Source organism: Apus apus, chromosome 8, assembly GCF_020740795.1.
Source record: "Apus apus isolate bApuApu2 chromosome 8, bApuApu2.pri.cur, whole genome shotgun sequence".
Taxonomy (NCBI): domain Eukaryota; kingdom Metazoa; phylum Chordata; class Aves; order Apodiformes; family Apodidae; genus Apus; species Apus apus.
In genome coordinates, this window is record NC_067289.1 from 15,585,583 (window position 1) to 15,608,593 (window position 23,011).

The 23,011-nt window shown below is 41.3% G+C and overlaps 1 protein-coding gene across 1 annotated transcript in view; it reads right to left on the minus strand.

Moving 5' to 3' along the window:
* LPP (LIM domain containing preferred translocation partner in lipoma) overlaps nt 1-23,011 on the minus strand; it is a 323,116-nt gene that overhangs the window by 56,472 nt on the left and 243,633 nt on the right. Inside the window, 1 exon segment of the mRNA XM_051626360.1 lies at nt 13,559-13,682. Coding sequence (XP_051482320.1) covers nt 13,559-13,682 — 124 coding nt within the window.

Here is a 23,011-nt window from a genome sequence, read left to right on the forward strand (position 1 = left end):
AGAGCAAAAGTTCTTTTAAAATAACATTTGATGTTGGTGACACCATATTAACTATACTCATGTAATTACACAATAATACAATTCTGCTCATCCTTCGGGTCATGGGATCTGCTTTTACTGGCTGAGGTAGATGGAAAGTAATACTGAGAACTTTCTAAACTATTTTCAAAATAACCTCACTGTGGCACATGCTACATATCTGGAGTCCATGATGGAGCAGTACGATATCAGGTATCCACAGATCATTCTTCTCACTTGATAGTCACAGTCTCAGAGCTTGATGGAGAAAGAGACAACATTTTTCTTGCTTGGCCTCTATTAGAAGTGAATAAATGTAAAATAAGAGATATATATTTATAAAAAATATTCTTTTATTTAAAGAAAGTATGTGGAAAACCCATCTGCACAATTGCATGTGTCACTCTCACACATCCTACAGCTTTTGATTCATAAATAGCAAGGCTTAAAAATAATTAGAAGATAAAAAAAAAACTTCACACCATAAAGCTATGCTGTTTGGGGGCTCTAAGAATGCTCTCTTTGAGGTGGTGGTTTAGATTCTAGGGCCTGTGACTAACAGGAGGAAACATGGGAAACCTGGGTTCTGATCCATTTTTATCATGATACAGATTGTCCTAACATTCAACCTGAAGTCCTCCATGAGGAGGCTCTGTTGTTGATCAGCACTTACAAAGGTGTGCTCAGAGTATTACTTGCTACATTTCTAAGGCAGAAGGTTCTTTTTAAGTGGCTTCTGCACCAAGGGCACCAATCCTTGTGTCCTGAATTATTCACACAATTCTTGACCTGAGGATTTTGCACTGATGGAAACTGAAACCCCAAAAGTTTTCCCTCCACATGACAGGGTCAGCCAATCAGAAAGGACCGATCCGATATCTAGATGAGTCCTGCCAGTCCAGTGTCCTTGAGCGGGCATTAGAAAATACTGTCATCAGCAGGGACTATAAATGTTTGCCAAGACCTGGTATTGAAAAACCTTCTGAACATCCCAAACCAGTGACGACAGCCTCTGTAAGAGGAAAATTGGCAAATCATTGTGCTCTGAACTTCCAGGGTGCTCTTTACTGGTTTCCTATATGCACAGGAGTTCACTGCAAAGACAGTAAGTAAATTTAATCCTCATTAAGCGCTTTGGTATGACAGCAGGGAAAACTGATGGACTTGTTTACATGCAATAACAGAATCATTTTAAATCCACTAGACCTCCAAATATAGATCTGAGGTGTGTGTAGAGACACTTGTTTCAGTTTATTCCAAGTCTGATTTTAACTGATGTAAACTTTAGGTACTTTTGAATGTATATGAACAATACCAGAAAGCAAACATTGCTTTTAAGTTAGTTGGTTTCCATTTGCACCTAAAATGATGAAACTCTGTTATGTTGATGAAGTCAGATGTGATGGGTAGATTAGAAAAGCTGTTATTCACACCCAAGCATAGCAAACCAGGTGGGAGATTTTCATCCCAGTCAAAAGGTAAAAAATGTAGAACTGAACAAAAAAAATAGAGAGAATTGCAGCAATGTGAGACCCCATGCAAATGTTTGAGCCTTCAAATATTTGGAAATGTATTTCATTCTTTTGCACTGTGCTAAGCATAGCCTTTGTAGCCTCTGCACAAATGAGGGCACTGATCTCCTGGGAGCTTAGACTATATTCTGTCAGCCAAACCTCTAGCCAAGCTGATTTCAGTTTGAACATCTTCTAGTCAACACACACCTATTGAGAAGTGAACCACTATGTGTCACGGTTGGACTATGATCCAAAATATAATTCTGTAACATGTTACTTGTTCTTCTGAACAGCTGCAATTTTCTTAGGCCAGAACAGCTCTTGTAATCAGACATTTGCTGGATACACAGCACTCTCACTTGCTGCCTAACAGCTGTTATTCACAGTCTCAGGACTTTGGTAATTTACAAAAGATTCAAGGCCACAGGTCAGCCACCTTCTTTTTCCTCTTAAATGAAAGTTATTTTGCAAAGGGCAATAGGCAGTGAGACTGTGTGAACACCTTGCAAATGTACAAAAAAGAAGGAAGCTGAGATAGGCAGACCTGAAACAGCCTAGTTATGCCTTCTCACCCAATGCCCTGCTATCAGAGCAAAGAACAGAAAAACCACTAAGATCCCAAGACTAATTTGCTTTCTATGAAATACTGGTTTTGTTTAAAAGACCAAGCCACACTTACATCAGTGGGCCTTACAAACTAAGCCCTTTACTCATGAACATGGTATGACCAGCACTAGCTCAAGGCACAGATCTCCAGCCCTGAAACAGTAGTGTCCCTCTGCCCTAAGCTTGGGGGTGGCCTCTTTTCAGATGCCTATCCCTGCCCCTCCTGCTAAGGCTCCTGAAACTTGTATGTTATCTGTGCAGTTCTTCACCTAAGCCCTCCAGACCTGAAAGCATGCACCTCTTTCCTATGTAAGCCAACAGAGCATTTACATTCCTCATTCAGTACAGAAACAGCAGTGCAGAAAGAGACTGAAAGAGTTTAAATGGCAAGATTCCACCAGGAGCAGGTCATATTAACTTCTGGCTCTCCTCAGCCACCCTTTTGAAGGAGGGATGCCATAGAGCTGGTAACACACCAGCTGTGCACATCTGCACTGCACGTGTTTCCTCACCTTTTGAATTATGCCTGTGAAATAAACAATGGAAATAATTCTGACCATAAGCAACCTCCCTTTTTCACTCCTCTCCTCATTGCCTGGCACAGAAACTGAGTATACACAGAATAAGAGGTTATGGTTGTAGGCTGTGGACATCAGTGGTGCCCAATGGAACACATGTCCACATGGCACAGTTAAGCCCATGCTTTGCCATTTTATCTTTAGAAGACGCCAGCGTTTTGAGACACATACAGATAAATGATGGAATATTTAAAAACGTCCCACTCAAACATCCACTCTTATTGTAGCCAAACCCTCCCCAGTCCTGTCCTTCCTTCCTCTTATACATACACACACTGGACTGCAGAGACCCACACTTCACAAGACCATGAAGGCATTGAAAGCCAGATCATTTGCTGCATGACATTAAGAAGGAGAATGAGAAACAAGGGAATGCCATTAGAATCCATGGTCCATATAGTATCCTGTGCTATATATGTGCATTTTAAGAATCTCGCTAGTGTCAGCCATAAGACAAATATGAGAAGCAGCTGCCCAGCTCGTGGAGATGACTATGAGAACACATGACCAGAATTAGCTCCATGTTGGCAATGGCAATCACTAGGACGCTCCCTTCCAGACAAGCTGATTGCACATGACAGCCTTCTGCAGAACATAAATGACCCACATTAGTCCCTTCCAAATGTCTCCCTCCAGGAAAGCTCAGCCAGACACAATTCCTTAGCACAGGTGATCATAAACAATCCCTGTGTTAAAAAGAGGTAGAAAGTCAGCATTGCCATGTTCCAGCCATTCATCAACACAAGAGAATAGGTAAAAAACTTCAGGCTTCTGAAGACTTTTCGGAAGCCAGCAGCTGAATTCACTTGCCTTTCAGGGCAAGCAAATAATCAGACAAAAGCGGTATTTTAAAAGCTGGGTTTTTTTCAGAGTATAATTTTAAATGACAACGAAACCAACCCTACACACACTCTCCCTACTTCCATCCTGCCCTCAGATAAAATGTCGCACATCATCTGACTGGTCTGCCCCTGATGTCACAGACAGAATCAGACCATGCACTTAGTAGATAGGAAGTTATTAACCTCTCAAAACATTGTCTAGAACCAGAATTTGTTGAGGAAATCATGTCTTAAATTTGAACACTGCTGCTAACTGAACACAGCCTTTTCCATGGCTTTAAGCAAATAGTTTAGCATGGCTGGAGAGTAATTTGAAAGGATCTATGAGAGAAAGTAATTTGCAACTCCAGTCCAGTTGCCTTTCTTTAGCTGTGGACGGTGTCTGATGCTTTGGAAGACAGTTGCACCCACACCTCTAAACTCTCTGGAAAGGCGTCTGTTATTACCTCAGTGTTTAACTGAACCACTGTGCTCAATGTGGAGATTAATTTCATCAACTGTTGAAACCCATACATCTACCTGTGCTGTCCCCTTTTAACCCTGATGCTGTGTACATAGTTTTTCAGGGATTAAGCTCTCACTCTTCGCTCAAACTACCAGAGGTAACTATTTCTACATGTCTGTGTATGCCTTGGCAGACACACAAGAAAGAAAAGGAAAAAATAAATGCAAATAAGCAAATTCATTAATGAAAGCTGGTGACGAGGTATCAGGTGTGGTGTCCCATCTTCGGTTTGCACCCCCAGTGATCCTATTGCTTCTGAAGTTTTCCATTTACCTCATAGGGGCTGGATCAGGCAGGGCCATGTGACAGGTGCTTTGCCGTGCTCTCCTAATCAGCTGACAAAATCTGTGCTGGCACAGTCCAGGCAGGTGACATCTTAACAGCAAGTTTCACAAGCCAGAACAGGTTTACTATCAGCATCCCAAATGTCTGCCAGGGCTGGCTTCTCGTGATCTGCCTGCCAGTTCGGGATGACAGTCTCCTGACTTTTAAGCACTGGTTGTGACCTTGGGTTGTAGGCAGAGACATGAAAACTGTGTTCATGTCCAAGATGACTTGATAAACAGCAAGGTGCATTTGCAGCCATGAAAACAGTGCAGCTCACTGAAAGCAGCAGGGAAGTTTCGCTACTTTTGATTCCTTTCATTCTTTTAATCCTCCCCTACCCCTTCGAACCACCAAGAAACACTGTATTGATTATGCTGACATTGACAGCAGAGCTGGAATTTTTTTTTCTTTTTTTTGCACATCTCAGATGAGAAAGTGGGTTATGATTCATCTCACACAATCTGAGTCAAAGCGATTCCTTAAAAAAAAAAAAAAAAAAAAAACACACCAAAAAAAAAACCAAGCAGGTTTGATGCATTTCCATCAGAAGAGAACAGGCTGGAGGAGAACGTTCAGCAAATGAGACAGACTCATTGAATTCTTTTTTTAACACATTTCACTCTCAGATAGAATCTGGCCTTTCCCCCCCAACTTAACTTCAAATTATACTTAAAGTGTCCTGAAAACTTTCTGACAAGATTTAAACCAGATCAAAAAGGCAGCGTGAGACAATTGCCACCAGAAGAAGAAAAAACAAATGCCACGTTGTGCCTCCCACCCCTGTGGAACAGTGATCACTAGAGCTGAAAGTAACATACTACTATGGTGAATTATCGATTTTCCTAATAGCCTTGAACTATTTAAATGCTGAAGTGTGATGGCATTAGCGAGTGCATTATATTAACAGCAGTTAAAATTACCAAGTGTGCTCCTGGAACATTTTTTCCACCCTTTCTTATATTCCCAGCCATGTTATTAATCTTGGAAAATAGGGCTTGCAACCTAAATGCTGGAAAGAGCCTTCAGACTAGTTGTGATTTCTGATCAGACATTTGGTTGATTTTCACATAAAATAAAGAGTGTGGCCACAGCTGTGGGTAAGGCATAGGACTCCAAGGCATTCTAGGCTCTATTCCCAATTTGCTACTGGTTCTCTGCATGACTCTGGGTGAGTCAGCTTAACTCTGCCAGTCAGCCCCTCATTTGTAAATTAAGGACAACAATAATTTCCTGGTCCTTGCTGTATTTTCAGTTTGGGAGCTCTGAGGGATACATACTGTTTTCTACTTCATGTTTAATTTGCACATGGTGTAGAATGACCAAAGTCTTGCTAGCAGGCCTTAGATTTTACTGCAGTATAAATAAGCCATAAAATAACACAGAAGCAACTGCAAATTCAGTGCAAACAACCTCTAACAATAGGTGAGCTGTTTTCAGTTTTTAAAAAGCAAAACAAGGGTTCATTTATACCAGGTCATGTGCATAACTGACTCAAAACAAAGAGAAATCAAACTGCTTTCATGTTACTAGGACAAAGATTTGTCCAAGACTGCATGGTTGGAAGTGTGGTTTCTATTTCCAGCTCTGAAACTGAATGCCTGTATCTCCACAACTTAGCCATAAATTATGACCAAAAAAAAAGAATCTGAAGTGAAAATTATTTATATAAAACTACAATCCAGAAAAACATTCTCACTCATTCATACACACACACATTCCCTCTTAAAATACCTGTGCTGAGAAATTACTGCTTATGAAATCCTGGATGGAAATTCCTGATTCCACTCATCTCCATAAAACAGATCTAAGAGGAGGAGAGAGAGAACAAATCTTCTCCATCCCCCATGTGCCTAGACTAACAGTCTGTTTCCAGCTCCTGGTCTCCTCAAGGAATTTCCAAGACAGGGGTTCTCCAGGTGCCACAATTTATGGCTTTTAGCAAAGTGTTGACGTACCCACAGGGAAGCCCCCTGAGACCAGCCGACTCATTTCGTGTGGGGCAGGAAACAGCCATAAGGTAGGTCACACTTTCACTTCTTAATGACCTGAGTTAGCTGTGGACTAATGACCTGCAGCTGAAAACTTGATGGATCATTATCAATTCTTCAACCATTTCAGTTTATAGAGGGTTTAATTTGAGCATTTAATTTTATCATGAACAAGCTGGGTTCTCTTTGAACTGCTTCTCAAATAAAGGTGGAAAGATTGACTTCCTTTTCATGTAGGACTACTAGTTCTTTTGGGTTTGGCTAGCAGCCTCATCATTGTCCAGATTCTTCTCAGAAGGAGGCTGGGCTTTGATATCCATTTGTACAGCTCCTAGCACACTAAGGTCCTGATAACAACATAAGAAGTATCTACCACCCTCATGGATTATTTTTTTTCCATGCATATGTTCATTTTTAAACATGATGAAGAGTCCTGTACTGTACTTTAGAAAGACACATCCCTGATATTTCATTATCACATTTCATTCCTCTTAGACAACAGCAGGAAATTGTCAGCTTTCACTTACTGACTGTTGGGACAAATCTAATTCCACTTGTGGCTTGAAGCTCACCTTTCTTCCACAGCACACAGGTGATCATGGAAAAACCTTTGCTAAAAGGATAGCTTGGTAGTCTGCACTTGCTCTCCATTAAACACCTTCTGCATTATTTCAGTTCTGTTCAAAAGCAAAAATATGTCTAGGTTGACTGCCAGCATTTCAAGGTAAATCAGGGACTTAAAAGCAGCAAGGAGGCCTGCTGCTTGTGACCAGTTTCAGCTGGCATTTTATCACCTATGATAATGAAGAGTAATTTTGGGTCTGATGCAAGATTTAGATCGCATCTGTGAAGCATTGCTGGTCTCTTAAGGGACTGTGCTTCAGAAACGCTCATTATGCAAAATCTCATCCACTCTTGTGTGGATAAGAAGAGAAGAAAAGGGAATATGAGTCTCCTGCCTCCTGGCACATGTGGGTACCAGGTGCTCAGGGCTTAGAGGAGTGCAGCCTTCCCTCGCTGCTGACTGCTACATCTGCTTGGGCTTCATCAAGACGTGCACTCAAGACTTTATACGACTAAGATCCCCGGCATGAAAAGACTTAGGTGCTTAGCTTCACAAAACATTTTTCCCACAATGACTGCAGAGTAGAATGTGGATCACATAAACAGTAGGAAAAAAAACAACTTTTGCATCCATTTACAGTCTTTCAAATGCTGAAAAGCAACTTAAACCAGCTCACAGCCTCTGCGCATCTGTTTTCTCTTGCCTTTCTCATGGCTGGAGATAAATGCATGTAGACATAGTATAAGGTGGCTCTCCAACCACTCACTGGCCTCCTCTTTTTCTCTTCCCACTTTGGAACTCTGGACCAAAATTCATCCTATGGCTTGGGTTGAGATTGTCTTGATAAATTTGCTCTCCAAACTCTACCTGTACTTGCTGTGCAAGGATGCCAGCAATCACAGGACTGTTGGCAAGAAAGCTATGTGGGGGTGGCAAGCATTGACAGAAGTGAGACTGAAGAAACAGGCTCTGAAAGCCATTCACCAGAGTAATTAAAGCCCCTGGGGAGCAGAGGGAGGGTGACTCCCTTTGCGGCAGCCCGCAAGAGGGCAGCTGGATGTTGATGGTACCGCACTACGACCTCCCCAGGTGCAGGCTGCTCCCAGACTTTGTAGCCTGTGTGCAAATCCTGGAATGTGCCTTAAACATGAAAAACAGTAACTTGAACTCCAATGAAGAAAAGGGTCCCCATTATATGGCTGTTCTTCCTGCTTTTGTGAGTGGTTACATAACAGAAAATGACTGTCAGCTCATCAGCTGTTGAAAATCTAACCTACTATTTTCTGACCCAGATGATGTTCAGATGAAGATGCATGTGATCTTGCACCAGAAACCCTCCCTTTAAACAAAAGGCATGATGACACATCACATTACATGGCAAAATTACAATGTAATTATGCTCTTGTAATGATAAGCTGTATATTTTAATGATAACCTTTTCAGAAGAGACTTAGGAATACAGGCAAGATATGACAACTTTCATTTTCTTTTTCTGGTACTAATTCAGATGAAACTAAAAGGTTACCTGAGTCTCTTAGAGGCTATGGAAATGCCTGATAAAGACTGAAATGCAATGCAGAACATGTTCAGTTTCGGGACACTGTAAGTGTTCAGTGCACAGAGCCATGTTAAAGAAAACAGACACCATGAACTGAATCAAGCTGTACATGGACAACCAAGTGTGCCTCCTCATCTGAAGCTTCTATGACTCTACCACACTCTTTTCTATATCTTATTTCGACTGCTACTGCTAACCCATGTCCTGTGTCTCAAGAAGTAAAATAAGGGAACACCTTTGACACTGTCAGGACACAAGGTTCTAGTGAAAGATTTTTAGCTTATGAACAAAGTGCCACAGAGGGCACTCATACAACTGCTGCTGTTAATCAGCTCCTCTCTGAAGGACTATGCAGATTAAGTGAAAAAAGGGTGAAAGGGGACAAAAGGAAGTTTGGAAAGGTAAAATGATGTGTCACAGGTGTCACAAGAGGTCAGGGTGTGAAGCAGAAGAGGAAGTCAAGCAACCTGCTTGTTGGCCTTGCTCCTCAGCCTAACTCTGCACCACTTCTCCCATTGTTAAAGTTGGGGCATACAGCAAGAACATGTAAGAAAACTACATATCCTGAGTTATCATCTCTGAGACAAATCCAGGTCCTTTTATTGCACAAAATGAGCATTTTCAACAGGACCATCTCAGTTATCTCTGCTCTTCCTATGTGCATCCCTACAGCAACCTGGAATGACAAAAAGATAACTGGGTTGCGTATTTGATAAAACTGGTGGTTCCTTTGGTAACTTTGAGTGACTTATGGCAAAATACCAGCCAGGGAAACTCCTCTGCTGTGGGATTGACTAAACTGGGACATAGTCCAGAAGGCAACAGGAGATGAGGGGCCCTGATGGAACTTTTCCAGTCTTAATCAGCACTGTCTGCGTGGTGATAGAGACTGAAGCTGCCAGAAGTAATTTCTTTCTACAAGACTTGAAACAGTGGTCCTGAACAGTTGTGATCTTTGTGTGTGTAGATTTGGGATTTTTTAATGCAAAATCAAGGACTTTAATTTCCTATGGTGGCCAACAAACAATTTTGATAATTTCATCCAAATCTCCTGTAAACATCCATTCCTCCTCCCCCGAGCTTATCCAGTTTCCACTCTGAGAAGTATTCTTCTTTTTCAACAAATCAGACATGGCTCTCTACAATAGCACATTTATCAGTGGGGAGGGCCATGACAGAGAGAAACCATCCCTACTGCCCAGTGCAGAAGACATTTGGGAATCCTATCTAACAAGAAGGGATTTGATTAAAGACAGCAAACTATCACCGCTCAGCAACTCAATCAGCACTAAAGAAGGAAGAGTAGCTTAGACTTAAGAGACTTCAATTTGCTGATTGCCACAGACTTCCCAGGAGAAGTCACTCCCTAAGTCACTCTGTACCATACAGTAGGAGGGGACATACACCAAAGATTAGGGTGCTTAGACTTAAGTCCAGTAGTGTGGTCTTTCAACAAAATTAAGTTAGGCAAAATACCCAGCATACATGTTTAACTCCTAAAACTTCACAGAATTTTTAAAATTATTATACTTAGTGATTTTATTTCCATGCTTACGCACTGCCTTGCTCACAGCAGCTAGAGGATTTCCCAGTCCTGGATCATGCTGCTGTGGTAAGTCTAGGCACCAAACAGCTGCAAACTGTGATCTTGTTGCTCCTAAGTGTATCTCCACGATGCTGCTTCTGGCTCTCACCATGTGCCCAGGCTCCCCAGGAATGCAGTGTGAACCATGCCATGCTTCCAGCTGTGTGTGCTTGCATGAGCGAGCACTGGCTAGAACAGTTTCCCCGACTCCAAAAGCACCTTCAGTAATTTCCACCCAGGGAAGTTACAGAGACACATAGGAAGCACAGACCTGATGGAAGTGCTGCCTGTCCCACTCCCAAACTCAGTTTACCTGGTTTGCCAGCAGTACCAGCCAGCATTTCCAGGGAAAAGCGACAACTTCAGTGGCTCCTAGTCCTCCTCCCTCCGCAAGAACCTCCACTCTGCCCACACTGACTGCAGAATCCAGATGGTTCCATCAAAAACCAGAGGTACAGCAAGTGAAATTGCAGAAGGAGGACGGCTACAGAAAAGATCCCAGAGTGCAGACGGGCCAACTGAAGTAACCTTTCTCCAGCCTGACAGTCAAATGTAATTATTCCAACAAATTATTTTCATGACTTAATATAACGCCTTGAAGCTTTACAGCAAGGTTAATTAGATCCTTCAATTCAAAGCCTCTCTGTGCCTAACCAACTTTTAATGCACTGAATTACAGTTTTCTAAATTCTAACTAATAAAAGTGATTAGCTGACAGCTATCTGGTATGCTACAATTATCATGGCATTTAGACCTCAGGCAGAAGATATTTAATGCAAATCAGAGTCAGTGTCTCTGCCCATTTGTCCTTTTTTTGATTATTTGATCAATGTGCCATATGAATCCTGTACAATCCACGCTAGCATGCTAAACAAATAAAGAAATAAGGCAGAGATATTGGTTGAGACAGTTAACCAAAGTTGACTCTTTTTTTCCTCCCACACTTAATTTGTTATTTCCACATGAGCATGAAGTTACTGAAAGGCATGGGCTGACAGCTCAAGTAGATGGGTATTTAGCTCTGACATAGCCAGAATTAGTACAAAACTCCTGCCCTGCACTGCCATATCAAAAAGCCTCACCCACTGTGACTCCAGAGACCATCTTTCCCCCTGTGAGTAGCTTGGACTGTGACGAACATAGCAGGATGAGGGCAGCCCACCTCTTTGATTTTATCCAGCCATAAAAAGCAGTTGCACTCCAGAAGTGCTGTTTTTGTTTTATGTTTTTCTTATTAGGTATATAATTAATCCTGGCTGTGTCTCAGAATGGTTGCACGGGGCACAGCATGCTTAGAGAGCTGAGGAAGAGTTCAGCCCAACACAAGGTTTTCCCACACATCAAGAATGCCAAGGCTGGACACCACTTCAGAGATGACCTTCAGTGGCACAGACTCAGTGCAATTAGAAGACTACACTTCTAATCAGGTGCAGCCTGTAATTAAATATCACCTGTCCACAGTAGGACTAAGGTTGTTGTTTGGGGTTCATCTTCCAGCTTGCATCATGCATGATTATTCCATCTTTAATCTTACATAAACAACACTGGAAAAATTTCGGAATGCTCTAGAGCCACCTTCCCTTTTTCTTGTCTCCTGCTGAATTAAGAGCTATTGGCATGGCACTGGTCTGACCTCCCATCTGATAGCAAAATTGGTAACCTAACATTGAAAGACTTTATGTTCCAATCCTTTGAGCTATGCATCCCTTTTGGATTAAAACACTTTGATGTAACACACTGTCAAGCAGAGCAGGGCCATCTCAGTGATACAGTATTATTCTGCAGAACCTGAGTATTTCAGCTTCATAAATAGAAGTGCTAAACAAAACTAAAGCTGAAGTTCAGGAAGCAATTTCTGAGCTGTAAGAAAAATTAATCATTAGGACAGCTTATCAGGGTAGGTGGTTGACTCACCATTGCTTGAAGTCTTTAAGATTAGATTTTTTTTAAAAAAGTCATGATTCAATTATTTTTCTGGGAGAAACCGAGAGTAGGACATTAGGCAGTATAATGGCAAGGTCCTTTCTCCAAGGTCCTTGGAGCCTGTGAATCTTCAAGTTCTTTGTTCATCTGCCTACCTTCTTGAGCTATGAGGAGAACTGGGTGGGCTTTGGTCTATCAGCCAGCTCCTGCCACTCACAGTTCTGCATTAAGAAAATGACTGTAATCAAATCTCATGCTCCAGGGCTTCAGCCATTTGCCTGAAGGGAACAGGAAAAAAGTTTTTCTCTTGCCCGCCCACACTAATGGCTACATACATGTTAAGTTTGTTTGGTTGTTGCTTTGCTTTTAAAACATCAGAGACTAAACACAAATGCATATGGGCAGGGACGACGTCAAACACAGAAGCACAGAAAATGCTCTCTGGTTATCTTCTCTTTGGTTAGTCATTCTTGCTCACACCTCAGATCTGTGCTAGTCATCAACTCTGATGACTATCAAAGTTTATACAGAAGACATTTCGGCTGTGAGAGTGGAAACCATAGAAGGCAGAAGGTGCTGATGGAGAATGGGGACTGATATCAATCCCATCTACTAAGGCAATGCTTGTTTGATGAGAACATCTTGACCTTTTAATGTAATGAGATCCTTGTCACGACAAGGTCCTTGTTTATTAGTGAAACTTTGGTCCCACCTGATTAAATCAAACCAAAGTTTCCTTAAGCCAGAAATGTTTTGGTCAGATCAAAATATTTAGTAAATCCAGCTAGGGGGCAATCTGAATAAAGTTTTTAAGAAACAATGAAATAAAGGAAGATAAAAAACACAATAGAATGGCCTGCCTCAGTCTTTAACTCTACAAACTACAGCATTTTTTTCCTGACAACACTATCACCCAAGCCTGCAGACAGACAAGATGCATAAAACGTGCCCGAGGCTCTTGACTGAGCCCAGAGGCCACAGCACCTGTGTTTCATATAAAGGTAAGATATATATTTTACACCTAGAGATGCCTGAGATAATTCCATTCCATACCACCTAAAAAGGAAATTAGCTGCTTATCTTTTTACAAGGAAGATGACATGGTTTTGAGCTCATCAGTTCAGATTTGTTTTCCTCATACTTGTTGGATCCAGTTCTGGGCTATTGGGTCCCCATGTAAAAACAACCTATTTGACTGCAAATGGATTTCCTTTTACTCTATGCCAGCACACAGAAAATGAAAATCCCTGCTTTGGGAGCAGAACACAACTACACTTACGGGGTTTTTGCAGCCACAATGAGAAGGGAAACGAGCAAGACATTGCCCCACACCTGAACTCAGCCTAGAAGCTGAGCATAGGTGCTGTTAAAATGAACTAGACACTGAAAAATTCAACTTTATAATCAGAAAGATTATAAATACAGCAAGCGATCATGGGATTTACACTGAAATTACATAAGAATTCTGAAGGATTATTACAATTCCCCATTACCAAACCTGATAAACAGGGAAAGGAGCTATGGATACTTGTGATGTGGCACTGCTCACCAAAGTAGTCATCTGAGGGAGGATTCTCCATGTCATACAGCATTTTCTTGGTCAGATGTTCCAGCTCATCCTCAGGCCTGAAGGCAGGAGTACTTGAAGTAGTTCCAGAGCTTGGATACCCACTCTGAAAAAAAAAAAAAGAAGGACAAACAATCTGTGATGTGGTATAAAAGCATTCACTCACAGTAAGAGGATCTATTGGCTGTTCAGTGCTGAACTTAAGTCTTTGTTTTATTTTTGTTTTTTTTAAAACCCAAGGGATTCACACAAGCAAACATCTCATTTAATGTAATGAAAATGGACTCCTAAAAACATCCAGTGAAGTGATATATATTCTCCTAGAATGAGAAGTATTTTGTGCTCCATAATTAGGTGTCTACTGGGTAGCACATAATAATAAATAAAGGAGAAAATTATTCCAAGGATAACTTGATACAAACATTTTCCAACACTGAAAAAGGCTTTGGAAGCATTTCAGTTTGGATTTGGCAAAAGCTTCCATCATTTAACAACGCAATATAAAAGATGCTAGAACAATCATCCCTACAGTGGTGGAGTATATGGACAAAACCAGATAATCCCGAGCTGCTTGTTATGTTCTCTTCTTGTTTGTTTTGACACAAATCCTGCTGTTAATATTAGTGAAAGCAGGGGCTGGTCCACAGATTTTTAGTACTAGGGATACAAAGGTTTTAACACGTGCTTAGAAAGTGAGACCTCTTGGCCTCCATATGTTAACAGCTGGCATACAGTATATGCAGTCTGTCTCAGTGAGCCGTCTCCCTGGAAAACAGCAAAAGCACGGGCAGATTTTGAGAAGTACAGAAATAGTCTCATGCCTAGAAGTTTCTTAGAAGAAGCTAAGTTTGGTGTCCATAATGAGAAACTCGGTCACTTCAGGATTAAAAAATGCTGACACCAGCTTTCCTTGCGTGCACTGCTTTCTTGAAAGACTTGCATGCAAAAAATAACTTATTTATGAAATGCAACATTTCAGTAAAGCGAGTGATTTCATTGATTAATTGCTGCCTTCATCAACGATTGGACCTTAGATATGAAATTATGAGCCTTAGTCTAGAAGAAAGCATTTTTCCATGCTCCATACCTATTTACATGGGAAGAAAATTTAAAGTCACTGGATAAACAACACACTGGACACTTCTATCTGGCTTATAGAGACTATATCTGACACAATGAATCTTTATTGAGCCAGTCATGTTCAACAGAGAACAGCAGCTTTAAAGCACTAAAAAAGAATTAACTAAATGCTTTCATGCTTTTTTCTTTCAGGCAAGAAAATTTCAAATGAGACATCAATCAATGTGGCAATGGTCTCAGAATGGCATTTAACAATAATACTTTGATCACCCACTCCCAGAAACCAAACACTTGCATGTTCCTGACCTTGTCATATTTATTTTTCTAGGGTCCAGGCTAAGCTGTACACCATCACATCTCTTGCTTGTTGACCTGTTCTATCCCCCAGACACCTGCCCCCATGAGTGAGGCAGCACAACTGCACTCCCTGGAAGTGCTGGATTTGCCCTGCAGACCCAACACAGCAGTTGCACCCACTGCCTGCCCACCACTTGCTCTCTAACAGAGCAGCAGCAGTGCACAATGGAGAGGGTTGGCATGATCCCGTGGAAGAAAGAACACTTGAAGAAAGGGAATAAGCCCTAGGCTGGATGAATTTCCCTGGAGGGCTGTGCAAGGTCTATCTACTGTATGTTCATCTCCCCTGACTGAGAATATAGATCGGACCTACCACACACTCAGGTTTTGCCACAGATGTTTTATTTTTCTGTGCAAGGATTTTTTTCTGAGCAATATTCAAGGGTTTTGTGCATATGTCCAGGATTTCTAGATGCCTAGCATTTGTTCTGAGGAAGCTGTTGAACATCTGGAAATCCTGAACATCCACACACAAGCTCAGTAAACTCTATTGTATAAATCCAATCATGTTGATGTGTTTGGGTTACCACAAGTGTTTTTTTTCATATGGAGAGACAAGCCTGTACCATGCACAGGACTCGCATTTGCTTTCTAAGTCATGTACATGCCATCTCTGTGGGATATATGATTTTGGTGGGGATAAGGCCACTAATATGACTAGCAGCTTCAGAAGCAGGTACTTGACCTAGCTCATCCACACACCCTTGGCCAGTGCTTTGTAGCTGTTTTTAGAAGGCTAGTCGACAACTATTTAATTAAAAATAATAAATAGAATAAACCTTTAAAAAAAAAAAGTTTATTAATAAGCCAATTTAAGGTGCCAAATGTAAAGCATTTCATCTTGGAATGACCTATTTTTTTCCTTTTCTCTCTTGTTCTTAAGAGCTGATCATGAATCTCACCTGAACTTCTATTTTAACACAGCAAGTGCAGCCAAGGACATATTAGCTTGAGAAATCAATCTGGCAACTGAGTCTCTTAAAACATTATTCTATCTATTGTACCTATTTCAGTTTCCATGCAGAAATGAACAACCATTGCCACCCTATTGACTGAGACTCCTCTAGACTTTGCACAAAGAAGACAGTACAGCCAGAGCTGATCATAGAATCATAGAATCATGAAATTTGGAAGGGACCTTGAAGATCTTCAAGTTCCAATCCCCCTTCTATGAGCAGAGAACCCTACCACTAGATCAGGTTGCACAAAACCTCGTCCAACCTGGCCTTAAAAACCTCCAGGGATGGGGCATCAACAACCTCCCTGGGCAACCCATTCCAGTTCCTCACCACCCTTATAGTGAAGTATTTCTTCCTAATATCAAACCTAAATCTGCCCTCTCTCAGTTTAAAACCATTACCCCTTGTCCTGTCACTGTCTTCTCTGATGATGGCCCCATCCCTGTATTTTCCCTGTTAGCAATCACCAGTGTGGCAGAAATGTGTGGAAGCACCATGCTCCAACCTTTCTGCTGGGTTCTGTCTATAGATAATTCAAAACACCACCTTTACCCTTGGGCTTTATAATATTAATGGACCAAAACAGAAAGCACAAACTACTGTCTGCTCACAGGAAACGGAAGCAAGACACATGGAGCTGAAGCGATCTGTCCATCATCACACATGGGCTCTAAGGCAAAGACAAAACCTGCAACCAGGGTGCTGGAAGCCCCACCTCTGCAGCCTCACACACAGCCCACAGGGGCCAGGCACTGGCAACCTACACCAGCCACTCTCCATCCCAAAACCACCACATCCACTGGGCACCACGAGCCGGGCTTTGGCAGGACACCCTGGGCAGGCAGGGTGTGAAGCCTCTCCCTCTCTTCCACACTGGCTTCCCACACACCTCCCTATCAGGGCGCCTGCTCATGCCTGCTTCAGTAAGGGTTTGGGCTGTGCCATTTAAAATGAAAGACCAAAATCTGTTCTGTCTGAATTTATCTGGTTTTGGAGGCCACGTTGCCTCATACACACAATAAACAGGCTCCTCTCGTATTTTATCTACATTGCACTTTTCCAAAGCAGGCAGATTTCTTATCCAGTACCCAATGTCAGTAAAAATAACAAACACTAACCACAATTTTATGAGATGCTTTACCTTATTTTGAATAAAATGCTATGCCTTTTTGACCAACATTTAAGCAGTGCTAGGCACATCTTTCTCCTTCTTGCATGGCACATTTTGACTATGTGCCTCCAGGAAAATGCATTTCATGCATATGAACATGTTGTTGAGTTTGCTGGGACACGCACGCACACAAACACAGAGAGAAAAGTGTATCCTTAGTTCAATCTAGAATGCTTGTTTCAGCAGAACAGTTTCCTTCCTCTTTCTTTGTAAGGTCAGGGTAAAAATATAACTCCGGCTTTCCTTACAAAATAGAGTTGTGCTGTTTACTTAAACTTCCTCCATTTTCTCTTGATCTGTACAATGACCAACACTGTCTAGAAACCTAATTTGCTGTCTAATCTGCCACAGTCATCTTCATGCATTCTCTTTTCTCCATGATGCCTCAATGTACACAAACATATACACCCTTAGCTAAACACGGCTCAAAGCTGCGGTCTGTGCAGAATTGTGACACGGCCTCCTAAATTCCCTGAGCAGCACTCTGTCTGGCTAACCACAGCAACATCAGGGATGATAAACTGATCTATGAAAATGGAAAAAAGCTTTGGTCAGCAAAAAGGCACATGAAGGGATCATGCTTTGGGAGCAGCAGCACCTGAGTCCAGCTTTTGCTACAACAATCAAATATTGAGCAACCTCAGGAAAGAGCATGACAAGCACAGATGCATGTGCAGATGCAGATGCTTTCATGAATAACCACTGTCCTGCATGCTTAGTTAATAGGATGTTCAGGAAAATACCAGCATTCCCAGGGTTAAACTCCGTGGCAGAAAATATCTTCATGCTACAAACAAAAGGAAATGAGCTAATACCATGTGCCACTGTCAAAGCACTGCAACAACATCTGGCTCATCTTCCTCATTAAAGTTCAGTTCCTAAAAAGTCAGGTCAAAGAAGCAGCCGTGTGGAATCACTGCATAATTATTTTGGTACACAAAGTTGATACTTGTTTCAGTGCTTCTCTGGTGTATTTTCTTCTCCAGACCTCACCAGTCATCAGCTGTCTCTGATGCAATGGCTGCCCAGAGAAAGGAGCTCTGCAGTTAGCATGGTACATTCACCAGTATGAACTTTCCCCATCCTCATATACATTTTTACCTAAACGGGTAAAAACCACAATGAAAAATCTGTAAAGACATCTGAAGATGATGCTATGATGAATGCACCATCACTCAGAGTGCACTGTATGTGGTCATTTTTCTTGTCCATTTCCAAATGATATAGAAGAAGCTTCTTCTCTCTGAGAGAAAATAACTTCAATTATGTGTTCCCAATTACAGAAACGTGGAAATTATCTTCTTTTCAGAAGGTAGAATTAGCCCAATTTGGAACTGAAAGGCAGCCAGAAGCATCTTTCACTGATACTTACTTTCCCTTTCATTTTTTCTTCTTGTTCATCTGCATAAAGTTAGCACTTCCCTTTCACTTCAGTCACTAAAACTGATGATCAGTTACATAAACAGTTAAACAGCAACACACCACATTTTTTTGTTCAATGGCCCGACAAAGACCATACTTTTTCATTTAAGTTATTTACTGTCCAAAACAATCGCAAACTTTCAGACCAAAAAATCCAGCATGGTGCCACATCTCCCATGAGTCAAGCTCCCAAAGAAACATCAAGATTGCCTGCAGCTGTAATTCAGTTTATAATTAAGGCCAACTGATCTCTCTTACAAAGGAGATGCACTGGAAAAATATTTTAATTCTTGATTTATTTTCCCAGTGAAAAGCTACAGCTCCCAGAATACATATAGATTCCTGAAAATACGATTCTGCCTAGATTCTCTGAGACAGCCACAGCACTTGGTCTACTCCTGGATGGAGAATAATTTACCAAGATCAATTGAAGAAGCTTTCCTTCATGACGAGAAAACCACTGATAGCTAGTGGCCTTCTGCCCACACCAGCACCCCAAAATCACAAGTTATTGGGCAGGCAGGAATGAGGTCTCCTCTGCGACATTATCCAGGGCAGGAAAAGCTACCAGTTCACTCACTGCCTACCTGCCTTGCCACCACTTCCCGCAGCAAACCAGCAATCCAGAATGGGCAGTTCTGGCAGGAGAGCCCTCATTTGTTAAACACAGGCTTGCTGTGAAATAGGACAGTTTTGTAAATACTTCAAGGCTCTAGAGGATATTTTTCTTTATTTTTAAACTTCATTATTGTAACTATATCCTCAGCTATCCATGCACATTCCCAGTCCTATTCTAATCTTGCTAAACTCTTAGATTCTACAATCTCTTGTGACAGTTACACAGAATTTGAGCAATAATAATAACAATAAACTATTTTTCCTCCATTTTAACTTTACAGGCTGCAATTTTTTCTACATATATGTTTTTCTGACACTGTGAAACTGGGATGCAGACAGGTGGAAGAGGAGGTCTGCTGGTTTTAAAAGGAAGACAGAGCCAGAATGCAAAATCATTAAATAGCTGAGAAGTTCTCAGGACATCTGAAAATCAGGCTGCTCATATAGATGCCTGTTTCAACCCTATGGAGCCCAGGTTTGAGATTATAGCCATGAAGACAAAACCTTGATCTCTGTGTATTGATACTGAATTAAATAGGATTACTATACATGCACTTCAGTTATTCTGTAAAATGGGTTTAACAATATTTCTCAATTAATTAATCAGCAACTACACAGCAACAAAGTATTTCATTAATAATCAAGCACAGTAATAAATAAGCATGACTGTTTAGTCCTTGGATTGTTTGTGTTCTATTCTGTTCTACAGGTTAAGTAGCTTTTCTTGCTGTTCTCTACATTTGCACTCATGTTTTGAATCTGGAAGGACTGGGGTTTTTTGCTGGGTTTTTTAAAAAGTTGGATAATCTGTAAACACCACTATCTGCTGCTTGCTGCTGATTGAGCATGACTGTCAAATAATAGCTTCCACTTCTATTATGGAGAGTCATTTATATATTCAGGGTTAACAGAAGAAGAGCTAGATTTTTATAGAGCAACACTGGCCATTTCTCATTAGAAAAAGCAAACCAAACAGATCTCCAAGTAATAATTTTTTTACCTGTTATCTCAGGAAACAGCAGATTTCAACTATATTTCACATAAGAACACCTATAAAATACTACATTTTGATGCCCCATTAGTGCTTAAATGTATATACAGAAACAAGTGCAGCAATGCCTGATCTTGCCTGAGGCTTTCTGCCCCTATCATTGCAGAAATACACTTCACTTGTCAAGACTTATCTCATACAAAAAGGGGAGCTGGCTGTTTTGTGTTTTCCTATTAACCCCATTTACTTGGGTAACAGACATTTTAGGTACTTTTAAAACAAGCCAGGTACAAGCTGGGTGATACTACTGAGAGGGAGAAGGGGGCCTCACCATTGTACCAATATACAGAAAAAGAGATTGCATCATTTTGGCTCTGTGTTTTTGGCTGGAAGAGGTTGGTCTGTTTCATAAAATTACATCAGGAGGTCCTATGCTTACTTGTCTATTTGTTGCAACATAGAAGACTTTATTCTGCTCTAAGCTGCTTTCCTTCCCACATCTCTCTGGGCTCAGACTCAAGCTCTTTTACTCTCATGCATCATCACCAGCAGTAAAGACCCTATAGGCTGCTTATTAATCCCCCTCCTCTTTATGTCGTAGTACCGTAGACTTCCAGGGCTGCCTTCAAAGCATTTATTAATTAAGCATTATATTTACTGCTATCAGCAGATCAAACCTCCACTTCAGAGTAGGAACCATAAGCATACATCGGAGATGGCAGATCTCCAAGCCTTTGTCTCAAGCTGCAAAGGGAAGTGCTGTAGATGCCTTGTCAACATTGGCTATACATCATGGGGTACATGGTGCCATCTAGGGCTTCCCTTCATCTAGGGAGGTGATGAGCCTCAAGACCTGTACAGAGCTCCCTTGTGTAAATCCAAGGTAGCACTGCTGAAAGACATAGAGCTACAGGGGACTCTCGTTGCAGGGAGTGGCAGTCCAAAGTGGGGCTCATGGTCTTCCTACCAACTAAGCCACATTCCCATCTTATAGGACAAGTACTGGGGGACACCTAGTAAAAATGGAACTGCTCCAAAATTCATATTGATTAAGAGAGATGTTTGCTCACACAGTACACAACAAGCCCAGGCAATTAACTGCCACAATAAAACCCTTAAAAACCCCACTCTCCTTCCAAATCTTACTCTTCCAGAAGCAGCCCTAAAACACAAGGCAACAACCGAGCTTTGTTCTTTTCAAAGTTCTTTTGCAAAACACTTCACAAAGGCAGAGGTCAATCATTTTCACAGACGTTGAAAAGTGACACAGCATGACAGGCTTACACACTCCTCTGGTGCAGTCCCTGCTCCAGCAGACCCCCACAATGATGGAGCTCCTCACCACGCCCCACATGGTGCTGGGGGCTAGACCGGGTGCTTGCGCAGGGGGCACCACCTGCCCTGGTTCAGGTTGGTTGCCTGTTGAAAAAAATAGGCTGTCCCAGCTGCAGTGCCAGATCAGGTAACAAAAACAGAAGTGCTGGGGCATCACTCGTTTCAGAAGAAAAATAAATCTCGCAATTTTAATGGTACTAATTTTGCATGTGAAACTTGCATTCATACTGTATTAACAGTTTAAATATAGCTTTCTTGCCAGATGCCCGAATAGGCTAGAAAAGATACTTAAAATATGCAAATTGGGTTTCTGTTTTAATACACAAAGAAACTTAAAATCACATCACTTTCCATCACCAAGACAGGTTTCAATCTAAGCTTTTTTCATGTGAAAACTGTAAAAGCAAACAAATGGTTAACCAAATGTGTTTAACCCACTATCTGTAGTCTCACTTTTAGTCAGCTGTGACATGGGCCATTACACTTCCCAGGACACCAGTGACTTAAATAAAGACTACATATTTTGCTTAACATTAGAAGATGATATATACAAATTACAGTAACAAAAGCTTCTCAGACTGGAGCAGGTGCCTGGTTCAGCATCCATAGCATTGGAGGGTAGGATTCCTGAGTTTTATCTTCAGCAATATCCTTAACCAGTCTGATCCTGCACCCTGCTGTTATAAACCGTGTTCATAATGCTTGGCTGTCTCAAGGGAGTTTGAAAGTTTCAATGAACTCTTGATTACCAAATGTTTTGAGATCCCAGAATGGAAGTTGCTGAATGGGAACAAATTATGACTATTATTAACTATCTTTGGTAGCCAAACTTGTGTCTCCTTTCACTCACATATGCCTATGCTTTGTCTTTTAAGATTGTAACACTTTCAAAACAAACACGGGTCTTTCAACATGCCCTCAGCAGCCTTGTTGTATAAATAAAAGTGATAAGAATAATATTAGCAGAAAAAATAGTGTAGCAAAAGCAAATTACATTCCTGCTGGACTCACAACTTTCTGCCTCATCTTAGGACTGGAAGATTTCTCCATTTTACTCATGTTCTGATCCCAGAATTACCTGTGCTCTTTTCCTCATGTGTAGCTGCTTTCTCTCTAAAAGCTTTGCTGCTTTTCTTTTAGCTTTGCACAGGTCACATTTCTTGAAGTGGCTACTGGGAGTGTCCCAACTCCTTTTAACAAAATGAGTACAATTTTCTTTGGAAAGTAGATGGAGAGCTCTGATCACGTCACAGAGTGTAAGCACTGAGTATGATCCTTCATTTGACTTTCAGGTGACTGAATCAGGGGAAAGGAGGCAGAAACTGAACAGACATGCTTCAAGGATGACAAAAAAATTTAAAAAATTACTCCTTTCCTAGTGATTCAAGAGAAGAGAAGAGAATTTGGACATACTAATGAGAAGACTGCTGTTCTTTAAAGTCAAAGAGAGACCTCATTTGCTTGCACATCAAGGACTTGTGGTGAAAGACTGTTTAGAAGAG